Below are 15,920 nucleotides of genomic sequence, written 5' to 3'. Positions count from 1 at the left end.
AGCCTCTTGGCCTGGTGCTACTTGCTGTTCCTGCCACTTGGAGCAGGGATGGGAGAACTGTGGCTTGCCAAACATTAAAGGTAAAGGGACCCCTGACCATTAGGTCCAGTCGTGACCGACTCTGGGGTTGTGCGCTCATCTCGCATTATTGGCCAAGGGAGCCGGCGTATAGCTTCCAGGTCATGTGGCCAGCATGACAAAGCCACTTCTGGCAAACCAGAGCAGCACATGGAAACGCTGTTTACCTTCCCGCTGTAGCGGTTCCTATATATCTACTTGCATTTCGACGTGCTTTCGAACTGCTAGGTTGGCAGGAGCTGGGACCAAGCAACGGGAGCTCACCCCGTCACAGGGATTCGAACCGCCGACCTTCTGATCAGCAAGCCCTAGGCTCAGTGGTTTAACCCACAGCGCCACCTGGGTGCCAAACATTACTAGACTACAAGTCCCACCATCCCTGACCGTGCTGGCTAGGACAGATGGGAGTTGAAGGACCACAGATATCTCCCCATCCCCTGCTCTGTGCCTGCTTCTTTCTAAAGAGGAGGCATGGAGTCCTGCAGGCTCAATGTCGCTGCGGTTAGTATCCCGCCAGCATCCGCACGAGGCGATTTGGCAGGTCCGCTCCTGCTGATCTCTCGCCATCTGACACGGTGTAACAGGGATGACGGAGTGTTTCGTGGGGATTGAAAAAACACGCTGTTTCTAACAGTCCTGACGGCGCCACTTTGTTGCTCCGCTTACCGAAGCACAAAACGATGAGCCTGGGAGATTCTGCTCCTCTCCTAAGAATGGCCTGCTGAATCCGGCCATTGGGCCACCTAGTCCGGCATCCTGTTCTCACAGTGGCCAGCCAGATGCCTGTGGGAAACCAGCAAGCAGGATTCAAGCACAAGAGCAACTCTCCGCTCCTGTGGTCTCCGGCAACTGGTACGGTATTCAGAATCATTGCTGTGGAGGCAGAGTATAGTCACCATGCCTTCTCCTCCGTGAATTTGTCCAGTCCTCTTTTCACGCTGCCAAAGTTGATAGCCACCCACTACCTCCTGCAGGAATGAGTTCCATAGTTTAACTCTGTGTGAATAAGTCTTCTCCTGCATCATGGATAGCACAGTTGGTTAGAGCATGGTGCCAATAACGCCAAGGTTGCAGGTTCGATCCCCATATTTCTGCACTGCAGGGGGTTGGACTAGATGATCCTCAGGATCCCTTCCAACTCTACAATTCTATGATCTGTTCTGAATCTTCCAATGTTCATTGGATGGTCCACAAGTTCTAGTGTTACCAGAGAGGGAGCTTTTTTAAAAAATAAATCTGTCCACTTTCTCCATGCCATGCTTAATTTTATTTGCACAGGCGTTTTAAGTGTGGGGAGTGTACACCCTTCCTCTTATTAAGAAGACCAGGTGTTGTTGGTCTCTTCCTTTTTGGGAAGCCCACAAAGAGGACCTGAGCTCAACAGCCACTCTCTCCTGCGCATGGCGTTTGGGCTGCTCCCTCCAGATGTGGTCAGGGCAAAATAATTGCCTTGTCCTGTCCTCAACAAAGAGACAGCACAAGGAATCAGGTCCTTTGTTTCAGCACCATGGAGAGCGCCAGGAAAGTGTGTGGCTCCCAAAGAGAAGGGAACGCCCGATATTTGCTCCTGAGAGAGAGGGGTTGCCTCTTGAAGAAGGGACGTGGAGGATCAGCCCCAGCCAATATGGTCATTAGCTCTGGGGATGATGGGAGTCACAGTCCCTGCTTCCAAATTTTAAACACAACCACCTGAGGATTGAATCAGCCCTAGGTAAAGGGTAAAGGGGCCCTGACCATCAGGTCCAGTCATGTCCGACTCTGGGGTTGCGGCGCTCATCTCGCTCTATAGGCCGAGGGAGCAGGCGTTTGTCCGCAAACAGCTTCCAGGTCATGTGGCCAGCATGACAAAGCTGCTTCTGGCAAACCAGAGCAGCGCACAGAAACGCCGTTTACCTTCCCGCCGGAGCGGTCCCTATTTATCTACTTGCACTTTGATGTGCTTTCGAACTGCTAGGTGGGCAGGAGCATAGCTGCCAAGTTATCCCTTTTTTACAGGGATTTTCCCTTATGCTGAATAGGCTTCCTCGCGAGAAAAGCGAAAACTTGGCAGCTATGGGCAGGAGCTGGGACCGAGCAACGGGAGCTCACCCCGTTGCAGGGATTCGAACCGCTGACCTTCTGATCAGCAAGCTCTAGACTCTGTGGTTTAACCCACAGCGCCACCTGGGTCCCTTTGAATCAGCCCTAAGATACATATAATTCAGAGCTGAATTCAAATGATTCATAGGTGTAAAATGTGCAAAAAGAGGTGGTTGGAGGGGAAAGAGGGGCATCAGATCAAGATAGCTTTTCGTGCTAGAAAGGAACAACTGCTGTGGTTAAAAAAATAAATAAATTCCAAAAACACCCCATAGCAATTTGCATAGAGTTTGAAGAAGGGGCGAGGGGGAAACAACCACCATGCAAATTGCAAAAAAGAGAGAAAAGAATGTCAGGTATTTAAAAGCCTTGAGATTGAATGGAGAGCAAAAGGTGGAGATATAAAAAGAGCTATACGATTTTTTTTATGAACAATAGCATGATTTTTCTTAGCTGGCAAGGTTTGAATGGCCCCGCTCATTGTCAGGCAAAATGAATGACAAGCCGAAGGCCAAGAAGAACGGCTTCAGAGCTGCTATTAAAGGGCTCCATTATCCTGGATGGTTTTCAACAGAAGGTAGAAATAATCATAATCACAGGAGGAGCGTCGACGGGGGGGGGGGGGGGGGACTACAGGGCTATGAAAGTTGTATTGTTAATGGCATTAGGGTTGAGAAGATGGAGGGAAGGAAGGAGAGGGATGCAGAAACATGCAAGACCTTCAACCCCCTCAAAGTCATTTACATTTCCTGCAGCACACAAGGTCTGTTCTTGACGTCCCAGTCACAGGCCAATTGGATGCTGCAACGTGCAAAACTTGATCTCAAGTTTGGGGTCTGTTTCCAACAGCGGCTGGTGAGAGCCTGGAGACCGGTTTCTGCAGGGAGCTGAAGTCACAGTGGACGGATGAAGTTCAGAAGGTGGATGCCATTGAGGGTCTGTTGCTGGGGGGGGGGTGTTATGGGCTGGAGATGGCTGAAGCCTTCAAGCTCAGCTGGTGGGCAGCAGTGTAGTGGCAAATTCAGAAGTGCAGTGTCCTTTTGTTTTGAGAGGGCGACTTGCAGGGGTTGGGCAACCTCACCCGGCAAGCCGCTTCTGCTCAGAAACCAGGCAGAGGGCCTTCTCAGTAGTGGCACCCACCCTGTGGAATGCCCTCCCACCAGAGGTCAAAGAGAACAACAACTGCTCCAGAGAAGCGGACCCGGAGCAATGGATTCAAACTTCAAGAAAGAAGATTCCACCTAAACATTAGGAAGAACTTCCTGACAGTAAGAGCTGTTCGGCAGTGGAATTTGCTACCAAGGAGTGTGGTGGAGTCTCCTTCTTTGGAGGTCTTTAAGCAGAGGCTTGACAGGCATATGTCAATAATGCTTTGATGGTGTTTCCTGCTTGGCAGGGGGTTGGACTGGATGGCCCTTGTGGTCTCTTCCAACTCTATGATTCTATGATTTACCAGACCTTTAGAAGGCATCTCAAGGCAGCCCTGTTTAGGGAAGCTTTTAATGTTTGATGGATTTCTGTATTTTGATATTTTGTTGGAGGCCGCCCAGAGTGGCTGGGGGAACCCGGCCAGATGGGCGGGGTATAAATAATAAATTATTATTATAAAATTATTATAAACCAAGAACACACACAGCAAATGGCACACTTTAAATTTTATTTTATTTTTTTTAATAAAAAAAACAGCCTCCCACATGAGCGGAACACACTGTGTGCAACATACAGGCTCAAGAGACCAAACAAGGAATTTTGCAGAGAGAGGGGGATCCAAGAGGGACATTTTTCGTCAGGGGTCGATCCTCCCAACCCCAAACGAGCTGTCATGATTGTGATGGAATTCCTTAAGGGGCTGGATTTGGGCTTAAGAGCTTCCGGTTGCAGATCCCAATTGCAAAACACTTAATTGGGAAGGCATTCCCCATGGGGGGAGGGGGCAAGTGAGATATGAGGGTACTCCCACTTGCAGCCAATCCTCTTTCTCCTTTCCAAACTGCTGTCCTAAAAGCCTCCCAGTGATTGGGCGGAAGGCGGGATGAATCAGCTCAGAATGAGGCCACATGGCATAGTTCCTCCCCGTCCATCCTAAACCCTCTGCCTTTCAAGAGGAGGGAGACCCAGTGCGATGCCCATTCTCCGCCCAGGACTGATACTCACTGCCTTTCCCAGGATGCAAAATATTTTTAAGGCATGTACAAAGAGCTAAGCATTGCAGCCACACCACACGGCTCCTCCTCCTCCTCCCTAACCACTCAACAGCAGGACCCTCTTTCCAAGAGAAAGCCATCCTAGCCAGCATCTCAGTGCATGCGGTCAAAAATGCAGGGAACCCCGATTCCAAAAGGCCAAAGGAGAGAGTTGGTCACAGGAGGGTTCTTGGCTTCTTTGCAGGGGTCTCCCAAAAGAAGAGGGAGAAGATCGTTCCTCGACTGTGCCAGTTCTTCATCTATCACCAGAGGAGGAAAAAACAAAACAGGAGGACAAAAGCAGGCAGACGGCCACAGCCACATCACCATCTGCACAGTGGCAAGCTCAGGTCAGTAAGGCGGGCGTGTGTCTTTGGTTCCCCACCCGCCCCCAAAGTCCCGGGTCACACAGTCCAAGCCCGGCTTCTGCACAGCGGATCGGTTTAGAGGAAACCTCTCAGGAGGAAGGAGCTGGGTCCCCATCAACGCCACGGGCTTGACAGAAGGCGTCTTTTCCCTTGGAAAGAAAGGAAACAAAACATGATTTCAACAGCCCCGTAAACGGGAAACCCATGACAACAAATCCTCCAGTTTGGGGGTTTCCCGCTCTCTCTGGGTTCCTCGTTTTTTTCAGTCTTAAGTTCTCCATCTATTTGCACTTGGGGGGAAATGCAATCCTCATGGAAAAAGTCAACATTTTCATGCAAATCTCTCCCAATACACACACACACACACAAGAGAGAGAGAGAGAGAGAGAGAGAGAGAGAGAGAGAGAGAGAGAGAGAGAGAGAGAGAGAGAGAGAGAGAGAGAGAGAGAGAGATTTGCAAACTGTTTCCCCAAACGTAATACCTTTCTTACGTTATTTTTGCTAATATACACTGGGGAGGCCATGCCTCCTTTTGCGAAGATGGAAAAGGCATATTTGGGGTGGTGAACTATCCCAAAAAGCAGAAAGGCTTTCCTCTTTGGGCAAGGTTCCAATGCATCGGAAGGCAGATACAACAAGACCCCAAGGAACAATAAATGCTGCCCTTGTAGCAACGTTGAGGCAGAGTTCGCCTTGCCTGTCCTTTTTTAAAACTGTAGTTTCTATCAAGGGGCTAGGAAAGTCCTAATATATCCCATTATTCAGTCCCTCCCTGGCTGCTCTTCTGAGTCTCTTGCGATCCCTTTGCTCCAGGGCTGCATTAGGTCGGTCGCATATGTGTAAGACCACTTATGACTGCCTTATATATATATATAGGTAAAGGTAAAGGGACCCCTGACCATTAGGTCCAGTCGTGACCGACTCTGGGGTTGCGCGCTCATCTCGCATTATTGGCCGAGGGAGCCGGCGTATAGCTTCCAGGTCATGTGGCCAGCATGACAAAGCCGCTTCTGGCAAACCAGAGCAGCACATGGAAACGCCGTTTACCTTCCCGCTGTAGCGGTTCCTATTTATCTACTTGCATTTTGACGTGCTTTTAAACTGCTAGGTTGGCAGGAGCTGGGACCAAGCAACGGGAGCTCACCCCGTCACAGGGATTCGAACCGCCGACCTTCTGATCAGCAAGCCCTAGGCTCAGTGGTTTAGCCCACAGCGCCACTTGGGTCCACAGTATATATATATATGGTATGTATTTATTTTATTTATGCATATACCACTTGACTGTGAAAAAAAGGGGGGGAGCTATCAATGGCTACTGGCCATTCATAGCTGCCTTCATAGCTGGGGGTGCTCTTGCGATGAGCCCCTGTTTGTGACTTTCCCGTAGCACATCTGGCCGGCCACTGTGAGAACAGGAGGCTGGATTAGATGGGCCGCTGGCCTCATCCAGCATGCTAGTCTTATGCTTGTTTGTTTTAAAACCCTCATCTCAATTTAAGCAGCAGACAATCAAAGGGAATTTTATGTCCACGCTTAAGAGCGTCACATTCCTAATAACAGACTTGTTTTCCCCATTGCCTTATGTCTCCGAGAACGTTCAGTGGGAGAGAGTGCCCCACAGAAGATTTCTCAACACCTGCAGTTCTACATTCCCAGGAGGAGTGGGGTTCTTCCTCTCCTCGCCCCACAACAAACCCCTCGGCAGAAATCATTAAAAGCTCACTAAGAGCCATAATGAAGCGAAGAAGTTATGGATTGTTAGCCAGACTCTCGGTTAGAAAACAAGGTCCATTAACGCTTTATAGAAGTAAGTCGTTGTGGGAGATGGGAGGAAAGGAAGAAGGATGGGGGGCAGAGGGGGGAGTCAGGGAAGGACAAAAGATGGGGGGGATTCATACTAGTTTCTGGGAATGTTTTTTTTTTAATGGAGACAAGAAGGAGCGACAGCTGTGTGGGCAAACCATGGTTTACACAGTAGTTTGTACTACTGTGACCAAAATGGGGATGGAGCAAATTCGCTACGAGGAGGAAAGGTTTAGGGACTTTTTAGTTTACAGAAAAAGCGAGTAAGAGGTGACATGATAAAGGGTTTTGTAAAACTATGCGTGGCATGGAGAAACTGGATAGAGGAAATCTCCTCTCCCTTTCTCATTCCACTAGAACCCAACGAAGCTGAAGGTTGTAAGATTCAGGACTGATGAAATAAAGTCCTTCTGCGCACAGTACAGGGTTAACCTTTGGAACTCCCTCCCACTTGAGGCAGCGACGGCCACCTACTCAGGTGGCTTTAAAAGAGGACTAGACAAATTCAGGGAGGAGAAGGCAACTAGCCATGATGGTTATGTTCTGCTATCCCCTGTTGGAAGCAGTATACCTCTGAACTGAGAATCGCAGGTGGGGAGAGTTGCTTTTTTGCTCAGTTCCTACGGTACTTGCTGTTTTCCCACAGGGGCATCTGGTTGGCCAGTGAGAGAACAGGATGCTGGACTAGATAGGCCACTGGCCTGATCCAGCAAAGCTCTATTTAGGCTCCTGTCTTTGACCCTAGCTGCAGAATACTGCTTTTGGGGCTCGTTTTTGTTTTTAAGAGGCAAGAAGATATATTTGAAAGAGAGAGAGAGAGATGGGGCAAAATTTGGTGACATCTAAGCAAATTGAGTTAGTGAATAAGATTCTTTGTGGCAAGAGAGGAAAAGCCCCCTTTGCCTTGATTAAAAAACAGGAGCAGAACGAATTAGGCAAGCAAATAAAGCAGGATAAGGGACCTGAAATGGAAGCAGGCCACAGAATTCTCAGTTGCTTTGTTGCAAATGGTTGATTTTGTACCGGCAAAACAGCATCCATCTAGCCCTGTCTGTGGTTCAGGGAGAGCACACTGAATTCCCCAGGTTCAATCCAAAATCAATGGCCCACAGGCACACAGAAAAGTTCCCGGCAAGTTGCAAAGCGAGCTGATTTGGGGTGGGGAAGTGAGAGAGGAGGGCTGTCAAGGTGTGAAACAGAGTGTGTGCATATTAATGCCTTCGATTTAGAACTGGCCCAGAAAAATATATATAAATATACATTGCAAACACTAAAATTTTCACCCTGGATAACAAAGTCACACATTTCTTTTCTCTTTTTTTAAATTCCCAGTTCTTGCAAACTTCATTTGCACCCAAGTTCCCTCGGTAAGCTAAAAGCAGCAGAGTTGATGGGAGAGTTCTAAACTCTCAGGTGAAGAGCTAAGGAGGATGCAGGAGTGAAATAACAGTCCTCACTTCCGGTTCCGAAGTGAAAGGGAGCCACCTGGGTGGCAGGACCAAGGCACAGACAGGCTAAAATGCATGATTTGCCGCTAGGGTTGCCAGACTCAATAGAGGACAGGACTTCTGTGCCTTTAATTGCCCTGCTCTCTTTTGAGTCTGGAAACCTTCAGGAGAAACCAGCAGACCCTTTGTTTAATTTCCAAGCAAAGGGTCTGCTGGTTTCTCTTTAAGGTTTCCAGACTCAAAAGAGAGCAGGGCAATTAAAGGCACAGAAGTCCTGTCCTCTATTGAGTCTGGCAACCCTATTTGCTGCCTATGGCCCACCCACTCACTAGCATCTTTTTGCAGAGCAGAAGGAAAGCACCTTTAAGGACATAAGCTGAGCCTTCTGGATCAGGCCAAGGGCCCATCCGGCCCAGCACAGAATCATATGGACTAGAAACTTGTATCTTAAAAATGAAAGCAAGCACAGATTGCAATGTTTGGGGCTTTTTAATTTGGGGGGGGGAAAACAGTGAGTAATGGAACGGAACACAGTAGAGAAGTGTATATTTGGCATGATGTAAAGAAAGTGGACAGGGATTCCCCCCCCCCAGTCTTATAATATGGTAACTCACTGGGCCCACCAAATGAAAGCTAAATGTTAGAAGATTCAGGACAGACAAAAGGAAGGGCTTCTTCACACAGCGCTAACTAAACTATTGTCCTCTGCCTGAAACCCTGGATAGCTGCAGCCTGTCGGCGCTAGAATCATAGAACTAGAGTTGGAAGTGACCCTGAGGGTCATCTAGACCAACCCCCAAAAGGCAGGAATCTTTTGCCCAATGTTGGGGCTCAAACCCACAACCCTGAGATTCAGAGTCTGGTGCTCTATTGACTGAGCTATTGACAATGCTGAGCCAGAGGGGCTGATGATCCGCTCATTATAAGGCAACTTCCTATGCTCCTACTATACTCACCTCTCAACTGAGAACCATGAGGTCTGGAGCCTTACTTTATGATTAGGGAGAGGGCCCTAGATCAGCGGGAGAGCACCTGTGCAGCATGCAAAAAGTCCCAGGGGTAATCCTTGACCTAAGGAACGTCCCGCTGCCTGGAACCCTGGAGCGCTGCTGCCAGTCAGTGCCGGCACTGCTGGGCTAGATGGACCCCTGGTCTGTCTCGGTACAAGGCAGCTTCCTTGATGGTCCAGGACAGTCTGGACAGCTTTCCAGTGCCCCTCTTCCCCTCCTCCCCACTCACCAGAGACGCCGCGGCCGGCATCGCTGTCTTCGTCTTCCGCTGGGAGGTCACTGTGGCAGCTCTCTGTAGCGCTCAAGGCTCCCCCCCTCTCGCTGCAGAGGCTGCTCTGGCTTTCCGACAAGATGCTCCCCAAGGCGCGGCTGGGGGTCCTGGTGGGGGTCCGGGCCACTTCGCTGCTGGACACTGGGGGGGGGGGAATAAGAGGGTCTGATCTCTTGGCCAGTACATGCAGATTCCTACTTACAGCTCCAATCCCTGTGACGGCTGGTGGAGCGGAAGGCAGAGAGTCCAACCGCAGGCGCCTGGTAGGCGGAGGTGAGATCAGGAGGCTGGACTAGATGGGCTGCCTTTGGCCTGATCCAGCAGCCAGGCCCTTCTGGTGGTCTTACACACAACAATTGGGGTGGGGGGGTTGATGGTTAGTGACTGGTTGGATGTAAAAGAATGGTGGAAGGCACTAGCTGGGGAACCCCCAGGAGAAGAAAACTCAAGAGGGAGAAGACTGCGAAGAGGAGGTGCTGGAAGCTGAAGGGGAACAGGCTCAGTGAGCTGGGAGAGTCCGTGGCAGAGAAAAGTCCAGAATCAGAGGCAGAAGCTGGAGCAGGAGAGGCCAAGAGGCAGAGATTAGTCAGGCTGCTGAATAGCCCAGGGGTCTCCCCCTCCTGCTGTGACAAGCTCCCGGAACCAGGAGAGGAATGAAAAGGGCAGAGGATAAGTTAGCATTATGCAGGCACAGTCTCTGATTGCTTGAGGGGGGGGAACCTTGGGGAGTCAGCTTTGTGGGGTGGGACTTTCAGTCTGAGCAACTGATCCATGGGGCCAGACCTACCAGGGATGAGCTGCTGTGCTCATTAAGGCCGGACATTCAGCCAAGTCTGTGCAGGTTGTGTTTTTGCTAATAAAGCGTTAACTCCAACTTTGAACAGTGTGATTTACTGCCAACTCACTCTTTGACAGTTGTCCCACATGACACAAAAAGGTAAAGGTAAAGGGACCCCTGACCATTAGGTCCAGTCGTGACCGACTCTGGGGTTGCGCGCTCATCTCGCATTATTGGCCGAGGGAGCCGGCGTATAGTTTCCAGGTCATGTTGCCAGCATGGCAAACCCACTTCTGGCGAACCAGAGCAGCACACGGAAACACCGTTTACCTTCCCGCTGTAGCGGTTCCTATTTATCTACTTGCATTTTGACGTGCTTTCGAACTGCTAGGTTGGCAGGAGCTGGGACCGAGCAACGGGAGCTCACCCCGTCACAGGGATTCGAACCGCTGACCTTCTGATCAGCAAGCCCTAGGCTCAGTGGTTTAACCCACAGCGCCACCTGGGTCCCTCCCACATGACACTACTTAATCCCAAATCAACTGCAAGTCCATCGAGTTCAGGATGGACAGTCAGTTTCAGCTCTACCTGGGGATACCGAGGACTGTAAATTTAAAGCAAGGTTCCAGTCCTCATGGTTCTGAACAAAGGGCTGGTTTAAATTGGAAGCTGCCTTATCCTGAGCCAGACTGCTAGCACAGTATTGTCAACCGTGATGGGCGACGACTCTCCAGGGTTTAGGGTTCCACACAGCGGAGACCTTCCTGGGCTGCCTGGAGACGCCATGGGGGAGAGAACCTGGGGCCTTCGGCATGCCAAGCAGGTGCTCTCTATTACAGAGCTGTGTTTCTCCCAGCACACACACACACACACATTATCCCCCCCACTTTAGAAAACCACCCTCGTGCACTTTGAGCAAAAGGAGCTCTTCATCAAGGTAAGAAAAACAAAAGCTAACCGAAAGAGAGAAAAATGTTTTTGCAGAAACAGTTGCTACGGGTTGCTTATTCCCGAAGGCATCCATTTTAAGAAAATGCACGCAAGGACGTTATCTGTCAATAGCAAGCCACCCCCTTTCCCTATGAAATGATTTGAAACGATCTATCACGCAGAGGCAGCCGCTCAAGAAACCTTGGAACAATAATCAGTCAATGCCGAAGGGTGTCACAGATTAAAATCTGCCGCTGCGCAAAATAATATTACGGCCTTTAAAAAACCAGCGTGACTTTATTAAGAGGAGTCTTGCGAAGATCAATTTCTCTACGGCGCAGTGAAGTCTAATAAACACGTTTCTTAAAAAAAAAGCTTTTATGTATTAACAAGGAGCAGGGTGTGACCTCTACCATTTTTAACTCTCTCTTTTTTTTTAATGGAAGGCCCTCCCCACAAAACCACGCTGCGTTTTTATTTCTTTTATATTTATTTATTTATTGCATTTATATCCCGCCAGTGAGCTTCATGGCTGAGTGTGGATTTGAACCCGGAGTCGGAGCTCTAACCAAGACACCAACAGTGCTATTTTGAACACTGGGCTTTGAACGTGATCCAAATTACAGTGTTTCAAAGACTGCTGCCATTTCTCCTGGCCTTCCAGCCCCTTAAGATGGTCTGTACGCAAGGTGCAGACCCAAGGGCCAAATGCAGCGCTCTAGGCCTCTCTGCCTGGCCCTCAGAGGTTTTCCCCAAGCCACGCCTTCTCTTCAGCCACACCCCTATCTCTCCCCCCAGGCCACACCCCTCACCAACCCGATTTCATCCCTTCCTTGAGTGGCGGGAAATGTGTCCTTGAACTCTGATCATTCCTCTTTGCTTGCCTGGGTGGAAGGATAGAGAGGGGGTGTGAGAGTGTGCAGAAACTTACCTGTACACAGGTAACATTTTGCATCAGTTGCCCCTCCCGCTTTTGCCTCTGGCCCCACCCACCATTGGCACGTGGCCCCCAGAAGGTTCTGTGGCCCTCTGGCTGAAAAAAAGCTCTGCCCCTGTGCCTTAGAAACTTCTACAAAATGCTCCTGCAAATGTATATACAGTGGTACCTTGGTTCTCAAACACCTTGGTTCCCAAACGCCGAAAACCCGGAAGTAAGTGTTCCAGTTTTCCAACATTTTTCGGAAGCCAAATGTCCAATGTGACTGTCGGCTATTGTTCCCGGGGCACCTGCACCAATCAGAAGCTGTGCCTTGGTTTTTAAACATTCTGGAAGTCAAACTGACTTCCGGAACAGATTAAGTTTGGGGCTTTTGTTTTTGCTATTTATTTTGCATTTTTGAGGCTTTTTCAGTTAATTTGTTTTTGTGCCTGTGTGGAACCCAGTTCAGCTACTGATTGATTGATTGGTTGATTGATTGATTGATTGATTGATTGTGTGACTGCAGAAATGGATAAAAGCCCCCCATCCAAACAATGACTATCATCAGTGCAGGTAAGGAAAAAAAATTATTTTAATTTTTATCATCTACAATACCTTCTTATTTATTTTATAGTACAGTACACTGATTACTGCTTTCATTTTATGGATCAATGGTCTCATTAGATAGTAAAATTCATGTTGAATTGCTGCTTTAGGGGTTGTTTTTAAAAGCCTGGAACGGATTAACTTTCTATGGGAAAGCATGCCTTGGTTTTGGAACGCTTTGGTTTTGGAACAGACTTCCGGAATGGATTAAGTTTGAAAACCAAGGCACTACTGTACATTTAATAAAATCTTAATAATAATAATACTGCAATGCTGAAGGAGCACCCAGCGACCCAAGAAGCTGCTTTCCTCACCAGATTCTACTCGGCGTTGTCTGATCTTGAAACCCTTCGATCCTGCGAGCAAAGACCGGTCATCCAGACTCGACGAGCTGAACTCAGAGTCGCTGTCACTATCACTAGAGACCACTGTAGGGAGACGGAAATACAAGGCCTTATTCGATAAATACTTTTAAAATATTAACTTTGTCCATGCATAATTTTCGTCTGAAAGCGAATTGTTCATAGGTTACAAGAGATCTCCATTGATCAAAGGAGGTCATATTTTTATCCTTCCAATGTATCAATATCAAATGGCCCAGAGAATCCATTTTTGCTGACCGATTGCCAAGCCCCATATATTAGGTATATAGTTGAAGGTGATGTTACCTTCCGAAAATTGTAACTCCCTCCCCACAATAGTTCTTATACCTCCTAGTATTTATCTCCAAAAATTTCCTAACGCTGACCACTGTGTAAACCATATGCTTCAAAGAAGGATTCTCCTCGCTGCATCTCCAACAGCACATTGTCGTCAATAGACCATGTTTATGCAATTGTGATGGAGTCCAATAAACTCTAAATAAAAATGTTTTGTTGTACGAGATGTACCGGTAGCTTATATCTTCTCTGGATGTTGAGATATGCATGCAGCTTTGAAGACAGACACTACTCAGAGGCATTGCATGACCCAGGAGCCACGAGAGAAAAGGCCCTGCCGTGCAGTACTGGCTCAATGAATTGCAGGGCGATTTCTCCTGGAGATTTCAACACCCAGGCAGATCCACATGGGATATTTGGTGCTCAGCTCATTTAGGGTTTTGTCAGCGGAAGACCCTAGAGATAGACTCTGAAGCACACAGACAACCAGTGCGGGTCTTCTGAGAACCTGTGTTCATAAGAGCCAAATGTTCTTGGCACATTTCTTAGGAGTTGATCACAAGCAACTCCTATAATAACATATTTGGCGGGGGGCGCACCTGGAAATTAAAAGGTTTTGAGCTTGCTGGCTGCAAGATTAACTATGTAAGAGCAGAAGACGAGGCTGCAGGATCAGGCCAGTGGCCCAACTAGTCCAACATCCTGTTCTCACAGTGGCCAACCAGATGCCCCGATGGGAATCTTCAAACAATCTGCTTCATTGGATCCCACAGATCCTTATGGAGAAGGGATCGACTTCTTTGTTCTTTTGCTCCAGAACCTCAAGACCAAATATGTTCAGATCTGAAGACATTATGCTGCAGATTTGGAACAAAGGAAGCACGTAGTGGCTTTCCAAGTAAGGTTCTGGTCATTTGTGACAAGTTTTGGGGTTTTTTGTTGTTGTTGTTGTTGTTGCTATTAAAGCAAGCGATCTAAAACCCAACAGCGGATCGTGCCAGACACGAGTCTCATTAAATGCTACTTCACTTTTTGCTGTTTCTGCAAACCCAACGAAAGGGAGACAGAGGAAGAGAGAGAGAGCGATAGAAACGAAGAAGGCTCCATTTCGCTGACACAAATCTAAGGGTGCGATTTGAATGGGTAAATTATTCCCACTTTGCAGCAAAAAAAAAAAGGGAGAAAAAAGAAAACTGCAGCCACTTCTTCTATTTAAACACCATGTGAGGAGGGAACTAATTTAGCTGCCAGCTGTTTGATGGCGAGATCAGGTGGGGGAGAAGAGGAGAGGAGACAGGATTGTCTTTTTCCTTTTTTTACGGCAAGGCCATTTGACAATGGATAGACAATCCCAGTATCCTTGCAGAAGGCCTCAAAGTCCAAGGGTGAGCCCCAGCTGAGCAACAGCTCCTGTCTGAAGCTGGAGGAAAGGAAATATGGAAATAGGGAATGAAGTCACCGCACTGCATTATATCCCACCCCTTTTTTTCCCCAAGGAGTTCTCCGCATTTTTCAGTGGAACTTTCCCAAAGAATGCATTTGTTTTTGCCTATATGTCTTAAGAACAATTCCCCACAAAGTGTGCGTTTTTGTGCACTGTGTGCGTGTAGAGAACGGCACCACCAAATTTGGAGCTCTTTGGATTCGGAAGGATTGATGCATTTTGTTTTGCGTATTGTTTCAGGAACTTGAAATTAGGGGTGTTTGCATTTAATCCCCCAGTCTTCTGGAAAGCCCAGAAAGGCTGCTGTGTCTCTGTATGAGTCACTGGTCTGTCCATTCCTCCTTCCCATCACCTTTTGTTAGGAGTAAATCATTCTACTCCCATCCCTGCACTGGGCATAGGATCACTCCTGACACAGCACAGGATACCTGAGTACCAGCTCTCTGCAAGAGTTACTGTTCTGGCTTTCTCAAGGGGCTGCTCTGAGCATGCACAGGTTGTGAAAACACCCAGAAAGGGTGGTTCCTCCAAGAAGGGCAACTCTTAACACTGCCATGCCCCAACAGCAAATTGCTTAGCGCAAATAGAGGAGAATTCTGCACCGATAGGTGGTTGGTTTTCCATCGGTTGCAATTGACGAGGCAAGAGGATATTCAGAAATATAGGAGACCACACTAGGAACTTCTGTGCAACAAAGCAGTGGATCGTCCCCACACAAACACATGTTGATGCAAAAGGGGGACGGAGGACGACTGTCAACACAGCAAAACGGTTGTCAGAGCCCTTGGCACTTCCTCCAACCATAAATCTAGATCAAGGGAAGTAATAGTACCAATGTATTCTGCTCTGGTCAGACCTCACCTGGAGTACTGTGTCCAGTTCTGGGCACCACAGTTCAAGAAGGATACTGACAAGCTGGAACGTGTCCAGAGGAGGGCAACCAAAATGGTCAAAGGCCTGGAAACAATGCCTTATGAGGAATGGCTGGGCATGTTTAGCCTGGAGAAGAGAAGGTTAAGGGGTGATATGATAGCCACGTTCAAGGTCTTTAAGCAGAGGCTTGACAGGCATATGTCAAGAATGCTTTGATGGTGTTTCCTGCTCAGCAGGGGGTTGGACTGGATGGCCCTTGTGGTCTCTTCCAACTCTACGATTCTATGATTCTATATTAAAGAATGCCATATAGAGGAGGGAGAAAGGTTGTTTTCTGCTGCTCCAGAGAAGCGGACACGGAGCAATGGATTCAAACTTCAAGAAAGAAGATTCCACCTAAACATTAGGAAGAACTTCCTGACAGTAAGAGCTGTTCGACAGAGGAATTTGCTGCCAAGAAGTGTGGTGGAG

At 48.3% G+C, this 15,920-nt stretch overlaps 1 protein-coding gene across 3 annotated transcripts in view; it reads right to left on the bottom strand.

Annotated features, from left to right (window-relative positions):
• Window positions 1-3,805: 3,805 nt before the first annotated feature.
• The window catches only part of RPH3AL (rabphilin 3A like (without C2 domains)), a 48,697-nt gene continuing 36,582 nt past the window's right edge, over window positions 3,806-15,920 (bottom strand). For 2 of the 3 annotated variants that reach the window (XM_060268600.1, XM_060268601.1), the window contains exons 7-9: window positions 12,788-12,901; window positions 9,199-9,381; window positions 3,806-4,857 (exon numbers count right to left, since the gene is read on the bottom strand). In XM_060268600.1, coding sequence (XP_060124583.1) covers window positions 4,823-4,857; window positions 9,199-9,381; window positions 12,788-12,901 — 332 coding nt within the window. In that variant the 3' untranslated portion in view covers window positions 3,806-4,822. The remainder of the gene's footprint in view (window positions 4,858-9,198; window positions 9,382-12,787; window positions 12,902-15,920) is intronic. The other variant, XM_060268602.1, reaches the window with a different exon arrangement.

The sequence above is a fragment of the Zootoca vivipara genome, chromosome 15 (genome assembly GCF_963506605.1).
Source record: "Zootoca vivipara chromosome 15, rZooViv1.1, whole genome shotgun sequence".
NCBI classification, from domain to species: domain Eukaryota; kingdom Metazoa; phylum Chordata; class Lepidosauria; order Squamata; family Lacertidae; genus Zootoca; species Zootoca vivipara.
Note: the sequence above shows the minus strand (reverse complement) of the source record. Positions and strands in the feature narration are given on the sequence as shown.